Raw genomic sequence first — 14,530 nt, forward strand, 5'->3', positions numbered from 1 at the left:
GTTCCACTGATTAATTGCTCTGTCAGGAAATTGCCCCTTAGTTCTAAATTGCATCTCTCCTTGATTGGTTTCCACCCAATGCTTCTTGTTCTACCCTCAGGTGCTTTGGAGAATAGTTTGACTCCCTCTTCTTTGTGGCAACCCCTGAGATATTGGAACACTGCTATCATGTCTCCCCTAGTCCTTCTTTTCATTAAACTAGACATACTGAGTTCCTGCAACCGTTCTTCATAGGTTTTAGCCTCCAGTCCCCTAATCATCTTTGTTGCTCTTCTCTGCACTCTTTCTAGAGTCTCAACATCTTTTTTGCATCGTGGCGACCAAAACTGAATGCAATATTCCAAGTGTGGCCTTACCAAGGCATTATAAAGTGGTTTTAACACTTCACGTGATCTTGATTCTATCATTCTGTTTAGAATCTATGTAATGGGGACAAGCTGGGGGTGAAGTCATGGAGGCAAGGGGAAAAATAAGGGTTGCTTGGACTTGATTGTGCTGTGGTTAGATGCACTTAGCCTACATCCTGCTGCTAACTACTCTGCTGCTGACTATCCTTTGGATTAATTTATTCTGAAATAGCTGGTCTGTATACAGATTTCTGATACAGATTTCTTCAGTGCATGCTCCAATTATCTAGATTTATCTTCCCAACTCACATTTGAGAGGCCCAAGAAAGGAGTAAAAAAGCATGGAGAATTCTATTTGCACAGGAAATACTTTTAAAAATATGAACAACACAATAAGAAAAGAGCAAATGTTAACTTGTAGTTCCAAAGTCAACACTGGAACTACACTGGAATTTGTAAAAATTTCAAACTAACATTAAAGATTTAAATGACAGCTTTATACACATATGGGAATATATTGCATTTAACTTAATGTGGGCAGCTTCTAAGTACAGATATACCGAAATCTGTTTACTAAACTACTTACAAAAGAGTTTAATTGTATTTTAATGACACATATTAAAATTGCTTGAATTCAACTATTTTTACAGTTGCTTCTGGAAACACTGTATTGAAACTTTGCAAATCACTCATGAAACAATGTACCCTACATTTATTTTTGGACAGTGTGTTTTGCTGGTCTATGCCTATTTACAAGCTGCAAGTCAAAGGAGATCCATTTCATGATTAAGCAAGGGTTCTTCTCCCCCCCCCCCCCATTTGCAAACAATTATGTGATCATCTTTAAGCAAAGTATTGTATGCAACTATCGGGTGGCTACATCTAAAACATGAGTTTAGCCTTTAAGGGCCAATAGCATAATGATATAACTGCAAGTTAGGGAAGAACAATATTTTGGGCTCAGGTTTTGATGGGAGTAAGTGGGCAAATGGGTACTGTAACTTAAGACACTAATTTCCACCTTGTACTTTTCCCCAAAAGGTTTCCCCAACCTTTAAACCTTAGGATTTAAAACATGTTCCCAAAAGATGAAGTAAGAATTCTTGCTTCCAAATAAAGGCTCTTTCCATAATCGCCCATTGTTCAGGTACAGATGTCCCTAGAACAGTGGTTCTCAACCTTTATAGTGCTGCGACCCCTTTAATACAATTCCCCACGATGTGGCGACCCCAACCGTAAAATTATTTTTGTTTTGAATTTATCACGCCTAAAGCCTATTGGCTAGCGATCCGAACTGCTTGTGATTGCCTTGAGGATGGAGGCATTAAAGTGGAGATTCCTCCCCTATTAAGTTTATCGTGGCTGAAGCCAGATTAGGTTAGTGATTGGGAGTGATTGCAGCTGGCTTGAGAGGGAGACATCAGAGCAAAGATTTCTCTCTTTTTTAATTCATCGCGTCTGAAGCCGAATTTGGCTAGCGATTTGAAGAGCCTGCAGCTGGCTTGTGGAGTCAACTATTGGAGTGCGATTCTTCGACTCGCAAGTATACTTCCCATATTTCCGATGGTCTTAGGCGACCCCTGGCAAATCGTCATTCGACCCACAACGGGGTCGCGACCCACAGGTTGAGAACTGCTGCCCTAGAAGAAGTTACCATGAAAGCTCTATCTTTTCCACCTGGGCATTCCAAAAGAATTGGGCCTCAGTTCCCAGAATTCCAAGCTGACTATAGACCTGGAAATATTTTTTTCCCCAGAACTTTCAACAACAGAGACACTTATGGAAGAGAGCTCAGAGTTGAACTATGGGGTCATTGGTACTGTCTGAGCTTGGTGGTTTTCTTTTTTTTTTATTTTATTGAAAAAGTTTAAAAAAAACAAAAACATTTTCCCCCCCTTTTTTCCCCCTCCCTCCCAGAAAACCGCCTTCCCCTCCTTCCCCCCGCTTCCCCGGTCAATCACAAGGTATTGTTATACATAAACCAAACATAGAGTAAAATTTTTCCCTTCTAATCCAATTAACCTCATCCAAATCTTTTCATCTCCCAACCCCCTCCCCATTACATAAAATAATACTTCCTAATTATTCAAAGGCAGTCTGATATTTCTTAATCTGATATCTATTTTGTAGATAATCAATCCATTTTTTCCATTCAATTAAATATCTTTCCTGCGTATTGTCTTTTAAAAAAGCTGAGATTTTAGCCATCTCAGCCAAATTAATGACTTTCAATATCCATTCTTCTATTGTAGGTACCTCTTCTTTCTTCCAGTATTGTCCAATCAACAGTCTTGCTGCTGTTATTAAATTCAGAATCAATTTAGTCTCAATCCCTGTACAATCCGTTATAATTCCCAAAAGAAAAAATTGCGGCAGGAACTTTATCTTCTTCTTCAGTACATTTTGAATAATTCACCAAATTCTTATCCAAAAGGCCTTGGTGGTTTTCTTGTAGACATTTCATTACCAAACTAGGTAACTTCATCAGTGCTCAATATGTGATGTTATCTAGTTTGGTAATGAAACATTTATTTATTTATTTATTTTGTCACAACATCATATAAAAAGGATTTTATAGTATATAAACATATATATGAGTAAATATTAGGAGGTATAAGCATCAATATATATATAGGAAGAAGAAAAGAAAAGAAAAACAATAGGACAGGAACGGTAGGCACGTTTGTGCACTTATGCACGCCCCTTATGGTCCTCTTAGGAATGGGGTGAGGTCAATAGTAGAAAGTTTTTGGTTAAAGCTTTTAGGATTATGGGAAGAGACCACAGAGTCAGGTAAAGTATTCCAAGCACTGATGATTCTGTTACAGAAGTCATATTTTCTGCAATCTAGATTAAAGCGGTTAACATTAAGTTTAAATCTGTTGGTTGCTCTTGTATTATTGCAATTAAAGCTGAAGTAGTCTTTAACAGGAAGGACATTACAATAGATGATTCTATGAGTTAAACTTAGGTCTTGTCGAAGGCGACAGAGTTCCAAGTTTTCTAAGCCTAGGATTTCAAGTCTGGTGGGATAAGGTATTTTGTTGTTTTCAGAGGAATGGAGAACTCTTCTTGTAAAATATTTCTGGACTCATTCAATTGTATTGATGTCAGAGATGTGGTGAGGGTTCCAAACAGGCGAGCTGTATTCTAGAATTGGTCTAGCAAATGTTTTATATGCTCTGGTTAGTAGTGTAGTGTTTTTGGAAAAGAAGCTACGCAGGATTAGGTTTACAACTCTTAGAGCCTTTTTTGCTATGTAGTTACAGTGGGCTTTGACACTTAGATCATTTGACATGAAAACTCTAAGGTCATTAATGGGGTGGGAGTCATCTGTAAGATAATGTCCATCAAGTATATACTTAGTGTTTGGGTTCTTTTTTCCAATATGTAAGACTGAGCATTTGCTGGTTGAGATCTGGAGTTGCCAAGTTTTAGACCAAGTGGTTAGATGATCAAGGTCTTTTTGGATGATAGATGCATTGTCTGTGGTGTTAAATAGTTTGACATCGTCAGCAAAGAGAACACAATTACTTGCGATATGGTCACAAAGATCATTAATGTATAGTATGAAGAGTGTTGGTCCAAGGACGCTGCCTTGAGGAACGCCACTCTTGACAGGAACAGGATTTGATAGAGCATTGCCAATTTTGACCACTTGTTGTCTGTTGGACAGAAATGCAGATATCCATTTGTGAAGGGGTCCTGAAATGCCATAGGATTTTAGTTTTAGGAGAAGTTTGTCGTGTACTACTGAGTCAAAAGCTTTGCAGAAGTCTATGTAGATTGCATCTATTGTTTTGCCTTGATCAAGATTTGTAGTCCATATGTTTTTACAGTGAAGAAGTTGTAAGTTGCATGATAATTTTTTCCTGAAACCAAATTGTTTATTGGAGAGTAGATTGTTAGTTTCTAAGTGTGAGGTAATGGATTGGTTGATGATTGATTCCATGACTTTGCAGGTGACGCAGCACAGAGAGATCGGTCTGTAATTTTCAACTAAGCTGAGGTCTCCTTTTTTGAAGATAGGGATGACTGTGGTTAGTGACCAAAGTTTGGGAAGGGAACTGGTAGTGAAAGCTTTGTCAAAGATTATGCTTAGGGGTTCTGCTATATTAGTGGAAAGTTTTTTTAAGAAGTATGCGCATAGTCCATCAGGTCCAATAGATAGCGATGGTTTCAAGTTATGAAGAGCTTTTTCAACCTTATCTTCTGTGAAATCTATATGGGTTAAGTCATCATATTCAATGCTAGTGCCTTTATGGAATGTCGGATATGTGTTATTGCTGTTAACAAAAACTGAGCCAAAGAAACTGTTGAAGAGGTTAGCTTTACCTGTTTCGTCATTGTATTCTTTGTTGTTAGAATCTTTTAGTGGTGGGATGGATCTTGAGTCTTTTAAGTTTATTGTTCACAAAATTATAAAAGGCACAATTGGAATTTGTGCGCAAAAGTTTCTCTTCTTGCTTGGTGTGATAATTTATGCATTCAGTTTTTATTTGGTTGCATATATTTTTGTAGCGTTTTTTGAAATTTGCTACATAGCCTTTTTTGTTTCTTTTCCAGAGGGGATTTTTTTTATTGAAGCTTTTTTATTGATATGGGTAGTTTGCTTTTCCTGGTCATGGTGGTCATTTGTGGTACATATAGTTTAATGACTTTATTGATTTCAAGTAGGAAGACTCTATAGTGGTCTTCAGCGGTTGTGCAAGTTGCAAACAGATTTTGCCAGTCCAGAAATGAAAGATCGTTGTTTATAAGATCGTAGTTGGCTTTTTTGAAGTTGTAGCTGGGAATACTATTGTTATTACGATTTAAGTATGGACGTATATTGAGACGAAAATCAATCATGCAGTGGTCACTGTTGGAAAAAGGTTCTTTAATTTGTAGTCCATAAATTGAGTTGGAGTTGTTACAGAAGATGAGATCAAGGCAGTTATTGAGTCTTGTGTTGTTAGTTACAAGTTGTTCAAGGCCTAGGTTTGTAACAGCGTTGTATAGTGTAGTATGGATTGGATCGGTTGTACATTCATTAGTTATCCAGTTTATGAGAGGTAGATTTAGGTCACCCAGGAAGACATCTGCAAGAAAACCACCAAGCTCAGACAGCACCAAAGACCCCATAGAGATACTCATACCATATTAATGTTTTGATCATTTGGCTTTATACAATATGCCATTCTAGTGGAAAAAGTATGCTGTGAAAAATTATCTTCAGAGAAAGATCAGAACATATTTACAAACAACATATGCAGAGGAATCAAACCACTGGTGGGATTCAGCCAGTTTGCACCTATTCGGGAGAACCAGTTGTTATCTTTCTAAGCAGTTCGGAGAACCAGTTATTGGAAGAAATTTTATTTTGTTTTTTTTCCACTTTACAGGGCTAATCCTGTAAGGAAGGCAGGAAGGAAACATTCTGGTGTTATTTCTAGCCTAAACTTTATTGCCCTGCTTATGGAAACTGCGTCTTGGGTTAACCCTTATTACATTGTAACAGTTTAGGCGAAGCTGTGATGTTGAGTTGGCCACGCCCACACGGTCACATGACCACTGAGCCATGCCTACCCAGCTGGTCATTAGGGCAGAGAACCGGTTGTTAAATTATTTGAATCCCACCACTGAATCAAACAATGTTTAATCTTAAGCAGGCAGGGAAGAGACCGAGTGATTTTGAAGGAAATTAAAAAAAAGTCTGGAAGTGTGTCAAAACTAAATAAGAAGCATCCAGAAGTATGCCTGGAATCAAAAATAAAAAAAATGGAATGAAATTGAAGTGAGAGAGTGATGGAAAAAGTAATTTAGAGATTTGCATAGAAATCAATGTGATACATTAAGGAGTAAAACTGAAACAAGTGCACTAGGTGTTAGTCTTCAAAACTCCAAAACCAAAAAGATAAATGAAAGTCATAAATTATGTGAGAATGCTGAACAAAGGGCAGCTGGAAATAGAGATGATATTAAAAGTTAAATTGTTGATAGTTTACCTATAATGGCTGTGGGATTTGCATAATGCATGTGAAGACTGCATTGATGCCTGACAATTAAAAAAGAAGCAGTCACTGATCCCCAAATCAAAGCTGAAGGTATAGCAAACTGTAGTAGGGATCCCCAATCCTGGTCCATGGACCAGCACTAGTCTGCAGCATGCCAGCAACAACAGTAAACAAGCCCCAACCACAGTATATAGTCAGCATGCAAAACTACACCCCCTCTGATCCACCGAAAAACCTCTCTCCATGGAATGGGTCCTTGGTCCCCAAAAGCTTGGGGGCTGCTGAACCAGGGGTGAAATCCAGCAGGTTCTGACAGGTTCTGGAGAACCAGTAGCGGAAATTTTGAGCAGTTTAGAGAACTGGCAAATACCACTTCTGGCTGGTCCCAGAGTGGGGAGGGAATGGGGATTTTGCAGTATCCCTCCCCTGCCACGCCCACCAAGCACACCCACCAAGCCACATCACACCCACCAAGCCACGCCCACAGAACCGGCAGTAAAAAAAAAATGGATTTCACCACTGTGCTGAACTATAGGGGAATTTGTTTACTGTACTACACGTGCCTCAGAAGGTCTTTGGCAGAATTCTGACTGACAAGATATGAAAGGTAACAATGAATGAATTTTTGGAAAGGCAGATTTTATGCTTAGACAGGAACAGGGAAAATGTAGGCCAGATTTTTATTCTGCAGCAAATCACTGCAAAGAACATACATGTGAGAAAGGCTATTGCCTTTTGCTTGGGGAAGTGTGAGCAACTGCTAAATTAATTGGCTTGAATGACGGAATGTCTTATGCAAATATGGATTTGATATTTGGTGGCTGAATATGGTAACAGCAGCATATGATGGAATTAAGCAGATGCAAGACGTAATATGAACAATTCAAAGCTAAACAGGAAATAGGAAAAGGAGGTTATGATATCCCATTAGTTGTTAACCATTTATGGGTCAATGTATAAGGGAGGTTTCTGGTGAAGGTAGAGCTTAGCTGGGTGAGGAAGTGAAACCATGTAAATTGTAAACCAAAGGAGACCATGTTAACTGGGACAGCGAATGATTTGCAGCAGATTATTTTATGATGCAACAGGCAGGATAGTGCTGAAAGTGAATTAGGGAAGATATTGGCTCCATTTGTCATGGAAAGGGGAACAAATGGATGAAAGATATGCATATATAAATGAAAAAATCCTAAAGCAAGTATAAGTAGTTCTTGATGGTCACTTAGTGACCGTTCAAAATTACAATGGCACTGAAAAAAGCGACTCATGTGACCATTTTTCACTCTTACGATCATTGTAGCATCCCCTTAGTCATGATCAAAATTTGGATGCTTGGCAACTGATTCATATTTATGACGGTTGCAGTGTCTTGGGGTCATGTGATCACCTTTTGCAACCTTTTTACAAGCAGCCAATGGGGAAGCCAGATTCACTTAACAACTGCGTTGCTAATTTAACTGCTGTGATTCACTCAGCAACTGGGGCAAGAAAAGTTGTAAAATGGGGCAAAATTCATTTTAACAAATGTTTCACTTAGCAACAAATATTTTGATCATAAATCAAGGAATACCTATAATTGAATTTGGTAAAATGTTTACCAAAGAAGGAAAAACAGAAAGAGATTTTAAAATGTATAGATACTGGTGGGAAGGTAGTGGTCTGTTCCAAGAACGAATGTTTGTCAAGATAAAGGGAATGGGATGAACAGAATAACATGCTTTTATCCATTTCATGACACGGAAGTAAGAGTGGCATAACTTAGGAAAAATATAAACACTGAATAAAGTGGAAATGAGGTACTTCTGAAATATTGTGCTCCAAGAAGAGATAGGGTCAAGAAAGAAGAGGTGCTGAATGTGGACCAAATGTAAATGGATAACATCCAAACAATTGATACTTTGCTGTAGAATATATCTTAGAGATGATTTGTGGTTGTCCCACAGCACCTGAAGTTGAGAAATCTGTACTCATGTATTCAAATTCATAATGGTATTTAAGTATGTAGAATCTGGGAAGTCTTGAGTTGGAACCTGTGCACAAGTATAGATCGTTCTCTCACCAAATGGCATAATTGTTGTACTGCAGTTTCCAACATGGGATTGCAGAATACCACAATCTTGTTTGAATAAGCTTTCTCCCCTCAGAATGATCTATGCACATTTCATTTAGTGATAGTATACTGGTGGCTTGGGTTTGGGGGTGGTGGTGCGGTGGGAACTATGGTACCAGTGTTTTCTGATAGAGAAAGAGCCCATGTAATACCTGTGGCTTGCAAAGCAAAACCCAGCTCAGGCTTCATGTGGAAAGTTTCCCTGAAGGAGACACAAACATCTTGATAGCTCAAGCCCAACGGCAAGAGAGCATTACCAATAGTGAAAGGGAAATTAGTAAGAGCCAAGGCATGTACCTTACATTGAATGAAGCCTTGCAGATGGATGAAATGCCAAGGCTTGTACAACAGAACTCAAAGCAAACAAACAACCCACACAACCTCCTACTAAGGAAGATAACAAAAGCTACATTCAAGACGGGAAGGAAGTGAACACCAGTCACCTTCTACAAGCCTGTTTCACAGGTGTGGCAGGTTGCATTTAGTGAGTGGCGCAGAAACATATATAACCATTGTTTTTTATAAAAAATAATAAACGCGGGATAAAAAATTTGTAAAAATATGAGAACTGCCTCTTCTGAATTTGAAAAGTTCTATGCTGTAAACTTGGCGTGACTTTATTACATGAAGAGATTCTTTCCACCAGAGATAAGCCTTAATAGGACATCCTCAACACAGTGGGCAGTTGTGAAACTAAACTGTCTGAACACCCTCTCCCAGTGTGCTTCTGCCTTTACCACTCAGAAGTAAATCCCACCGAGTTCCGGGTGGCTTCTCCAGTAACTCACACTATCCACAAAGCCGGAATGTGGTTTGTTGGGCTAGTAGTGTAGTCTGTTGTATTAAGCCAGCCTGCGTGGTCGTAAAGCAGGCGTATCGACACCTAGCTAACCTAATTTATTGGGTTAAACCCCAAACGGAGCACATTTTGGCTCGTTTTGATTAAACACTAAACTTTAGTCCACCCGGTTGTAGACCAAACTCTCTTTCGCTCCGGCGAACCACCGGTTGATGCCACACGCAGCCAACAAAACTGGCGGACGCCGAGGATACGTGCGTGCCGGCGCCAAATTGCGGCGCGAGCCCAAACTCGTGATAGGCAAGGCTCCGACCGGGGCCCTGTTAAGCTTCTTCCGCTCAGAGCCACGAACGTCGACGACGCGGCCCCTCGTCTCAAGCTCGTCGGGGTTCAGCGAGACTCGACATGGCGCAACCTTCGCCCCGGGAGGAGGGGCCCCAACAGTAGCAGCTGGAGGGGGGAGGAGGAGGAGGAGGAGGAGCCTCCGCCTGACATTACGACTTTCCTCCTTTCCCCGGCGAGTAGGTTGCAACAGCTGGCAGGCGAGCGGCCCGAGCGCTGTTAGCGGTTTCGCTGCCGCTCCGGCCTGCTGCTCCAGGGCGCAGCCATGAGGCGTCCCCGCGTGCCCGACTCGGCTCAGTAAAGTTCGCTCAGGATGGAGCTGCCCGGCGCTTCGCTGCAGAAGGCTTGCCGCCTGCTTGTGGTCTTCTGTGCCCTCCACCTCTCGGCTGTGCTCTTCTACTACCTGAGGGGTAACGCGCTCAGTCAGCAACGGAGCCCGGAGCCGCCGCCTCGCAGCCAAACCTTCGGCCGTCGGGAGTCGGAGGCGCTCCTTCCGGCCAATGTCTCCAAGCCCGCCGCGGATTGCCCCGACCCTTCCCCTTTGCTGTGTAAGTGCGGAGCTCCGTGGGCTCTCCCTCGTTCGCCTCAGCCGACCGTAGGCACGCCCCGCTTCTCTCCCCAACCCGGCTTTCGCTTCGCCCCGCGGTTTCCCCACAGTTTCGCCCAGCAGCCTTTGCCTTTCACTTCTCGGAGCCTCCTTTAACCCGTTGCCCCATCGCGCCTCGTTGCTTCAGTCCCCACTTTTCTTCCTCCACCCTTTCCTGTTCCTGTCTCTTTCGGGCCCTGCCTGCCTGTCTCCCTCCTCTCAAAAAGCCGCTCGCTCGGTCTGTCCTTCGGGATCTTCCTTTGCCGCTCGCCCCGTGACTCTGGGAAGCGCCGCGGCCGAGCGCGGAGCAGAGAAGTTTCTCGCACGGCCCGGAGCGCGTCGCCTTCCCGCCTTCAGCTCAAAACTTCGCTTGGCAGACCGGCAGACTTCGTGATAAGGAGAAGGAGAGCTGCCCGACTCGACTTGGTCCATTCCCCTTTGCTCCGATGTCTATTTTACATAGAGCGTCTCTCCTTAAAAGTCGAGACGGGGCTTATTTCTTAGTAGCTGTTAACTCTTATTATGCCCAATTGTTCAGGAGGAAATCTGTCTGAGTTCACAAATAAAGGGAGGATAATGGGATGAGGACATGAATTCTGAGCCAACAGTGCATAGATAAATGGTTTGGACAGAACCTGTTTTTTCTGTTGCAGTCATCCTCTTCCTGCTCAGTTAATTTCGCCTACCTACCTCCCAGAGTTAACTTTGTTTATAGTAGTAGATTGATCCGATGGAAAAGTTCCAAAATGCTGCCCTGCACTTTCTGGCAAAGGGGATGTCAGATGATGAATCATGTGTGCCACGTTGCTGAAGGTGGAGGAATCTTTCCCCCCCCCACATCTCCCAGATAAAGTGGATTTGTTCTGCTGGATTGTTGGAAATGAGTTGCGACTGGACCCTTTGTGTCTTACCTGAGGGCACCTTTCTTTGACAAGTGTGTCCAAAGTGATCTAAAGTAACAGGTTCTGTCAGATGAGGGCCCTGCCCCTGTTCTTTGGAGTGATTTTGCCTCTGGTCTGGGGAATTTGTAGGCCGTGCCTTGCCATGCCAACTTTGTGGATACAGTGCAGATCCCTGCTCTCCGGGACAATGGATTGGCTCCGTTTTGTTCTTGATTGCTTTATTTTTGTTTCCATTTTATTCGATTGCACTATTACAGATATTTTTTAAATTGCAATTCAAAATTAATTGTAAATCAAAAATTGCTTAGAAATGGATTGGCGCCATTATCCCAGGGGATTCTTACTCCCTTTAGCTAAAGGTTCATTTCCTTCTGTTTGATTTTACAATGGTCTTTTTTTTTAAAGAACCCAGTTTCAAAGAAAAGTTGGTGTTTATGAATGGGAATTTGGGGGAGGGAGGAAATCTCTAACTTTCAACTTTTAAAAGTAGGTTTGTAGTTTTGCAGAGGTCTACCAAATGTCACATTTGTACGAGCTACAATATTGTCCTCATTTTCTATTAATAAAACCATTTCCGTACAATCCCCATTAACCCATACTTTCTGAAATTCCTTTAAAACCTAGATTTGTTCCACATCATGAAAGCATTTAGCTGTTTTTGTTAAATTTTTGTTAAAAGATATTTTATTCCATTATGTTCTTAATATTTCTGTATGGTGGTGTCCGTGAAGGTAAAAGAGGTCCAGTTAAACAACAGTGAGAGACTGTAAAGCATATTGCAAACTGCATTGAAGATTACATCAGGTCAGAACTGTGTGTCTGTATCTGGGTTATGTTGGGCAGTTTTGTGCATCTTTTCATAATCGATAATCGGAGGGGGAAAAGAACATCTCTACAATGAGAAATGAGAAATTTTTGGAGGATACATCTGTGGGGTACCAGATTGGGAAAAGTTTGAAACCTAGGACAGCTTTGAAGTAGAAATCAGTTTTGTATGTTTAAGATGATAAAAGCCACTTCCAGTAAATCATTTTACTAAATAACAGAATAACAGAGTTGGAAGGGGCCTTGGAGGTCTTTTAGTCCAACCCCCTGCTCAAGCAGGAAGCCCTATACCATTTCAGACAAATAGCTGTCCAATTTCTTTTTAAAAGCCTCCAGTGACGAAGCACCCACAACTTCTGAAGGAAAGTTCCATTGGTTTATTGTTCTCACTGTCAGGAAATTTCTCCTTAATTTTAGATTGCTTCTCTCCTTGATTAGTTTCCAACCATTGCTTCTTGTCTTGCCTTCTGGTGCTTTACATGCAATAGGTTGACCCCTTCTTCTTTGTGGCAGACCCTCAAATATTGGAACACTGCTATCATGTCGCCCAGTCCTTCTTTTCACTAGACTAGACATACCTAATTCCTGCAACCGTTCTTTATATATTTTAGCCTCCAACTTCCTAACCATCTTCATTGCTTTTCTCTGCACTCTTTCCAGAGTCTTAACATCTTTTATATATTGTGGTGGCCAAAAGTCAATGCAGTGTTCCAAGTATATGCCAACTATATTTCAATTATATCCAAGTATAGTATATTTCCCTTTTCTTTTTGCTTAAATGAGATAACATGCTTCCATTCCTGTATGCTTAGTTTTTGCTCTTTTTCTCTCATTGGAGAAAAAAAAAGAAACCTTTTAGAAAGAGAACTTCTGTGTCTCATACTAAACTGCTCTGATTTGTTCATTTGATTGCTTTGAAATATTGATAGCTTATCTCACAATCGTGCGGCACTCTGAATTGAATGTCATAAAGTATTAAATGCCCAGAGCAATGGAACAGCAGTGCTTACGCTGCATTGCTTTATTTACAAAACTGTGCCTTAGTTTTTCATTCTAGCATTTTTGGTAAATAACTAAAAATAAACAGTGTTCATTTTACAATATTTTTACAATATTATAGTTCAAGCTGCATCCTTAACAGAATGTTGCGTTTAGAATGACAATTTATGAAGAATTGTTGCATGAGCTGGGTATATCTAGTCTATTGAAGAGAACGATTAGGGGTGACTTGATAGTCTTCCAATATCTAAGAGGCTGCCACAAAGAAGAGAGAGTTAACCTATTCTTCAAAGCAGGGGTCTCCAACCTTGGTCCCTTTAAGACTTGTGGACTTCAACTCCCAGAGTCCCTCAGCCAGCAAAGCTGGCTGAGAAACTCTGGGAGTTGAAGTCCACAAATCTTAAAGGGACCAAGGTTGGAAACCCCTGATCTAAGCATCGTTTTTAAATCCCAGATGAGTTTGGGACATTAAGAAAAGGATGCTTTTCTCCTCCCCCACCCTTCCTGGCAGCTTTCTCTCTTTGCCATTTGTACCCAAAAATAGAATACATAGCAGTCACTCTATAAAATCCTTAAAATAACAAGAGTGGCAAGATATAAACATAGCAGCAAGTATTTGGAATTTGGTCTCAGGGGACAAATATATGTATAAGTTTGCTTGAATAAAGGATGTACTTCATATAAGATATGTTATCTAAGTAAATGATCCATAATGAAATAAATTCAATGCTTCTTTCTCTCCGAGAACAGGGATCTTTCAAGCTTTTTTTAAAAAAATTCGTAGGCTGCAATAACATTGCCATAGATGAAACTCCACTGAACTATGAGGCTTACATATGAATATATATTTAAAGGTTTATTTAAAGCAAAACTGGCTGAGGAACTTTGGGAGTTGAAGTCCACAAGTCTTAAAGAGACCAAGGTTGGAGACCCTTCCTTCAAAGAACCTGAAGGCAGGACAAGAAGCAATGAATGGAAACTTGTCAAAGAGAGATCCAACCTAGAACTAAGAAGAAATTTCCTGACAGTGAGAACAATTAATCAGTGGAATGGCTTGCCTTCAGAAGTTGTGGGTGCTCCATCACTGGAGGTTTTAACAAAAAGATTGGACAGCTATTGGTCTGACATGGTAGGGGCTCCTGCTTGAGCAGGGAGTTAAACTAGAAGACATCCAAGGTTCCTTCCAACTGTTATTCTGGTATTCTATCACTATTTCTCAGAACAGAAAAAGGAAATTTAGACTACATCTTGACATTCTGTTAATCTGTCTTCTAGAATGTTACCTTTTTGCTGTTCTCCAGATGTTTTGGATTCTCACTAGCAGTTAATGGGAAGGCATTGTATCTAAGGTAGTTAAAAGTATATGAATGTTGCCTGACCCTGCTCTATTCCATCCCTTTCCATTTTCTGTCTCTGTACAAGTAGTCTTGCCTCACCATGTGCCCTCTTGATATGTGAATTTCAAGTTTGAAGATTTTTGGTGTTGAAGCCCAGCTATCTGGAGGCCACCAAAGCTACCCAAATATTGGGATTCTGTTGAGCTTGTTGATAGCTCTCTCTTAATAGTCCAGTCTTTGAGTTAGAGTTTGATCTTGTTCTTTTTCTTTTTTAATCCTGCTTCTTC

At 40.8% G+C, this 14,530-nt stretch overlaps 1 protein-coding gene across 1 annotated transcript in view; it reads left to right on the forward strand.

Moving 5' to 3' along the window:
* Window positions 1–6,841: 6,841 nt before the first annotated feature.
* The window catches only part of LOC131189543 (uncharacterized), a 91,038-nt gene continuing 83,349 nt past the window's right edge, over window positions 6,842–14,530 (forward strand). Inside the window, exon 1 of the mRNA XM_058165691.1 lies at window positions 6,842–10,142. Coding sequence (XP_058021674.1) covers window positions 9,908–10,142 — 235 coding nt within the window. The 5' untranslated portion in view covers window positions 6,842–9,907. The remainder of the gene's footprint in view (window positions 10,143–14,530) is intronic.

The sequence above is a fragment of the Ahaetulla prasina genome, chromosome 2 (genome assembly GCF_028640845.1).
Source record: "Ahaetulla prasina isolate Xishuangbanna chromosome 2, ASM2864084v1, whole genome shotgun sequence".
NCBI lineage: Eukaryota > Metazoa > Chordata > Lepidosauria > Squamata > Colubridae > Ahaetulla > Ahaetulla prasina.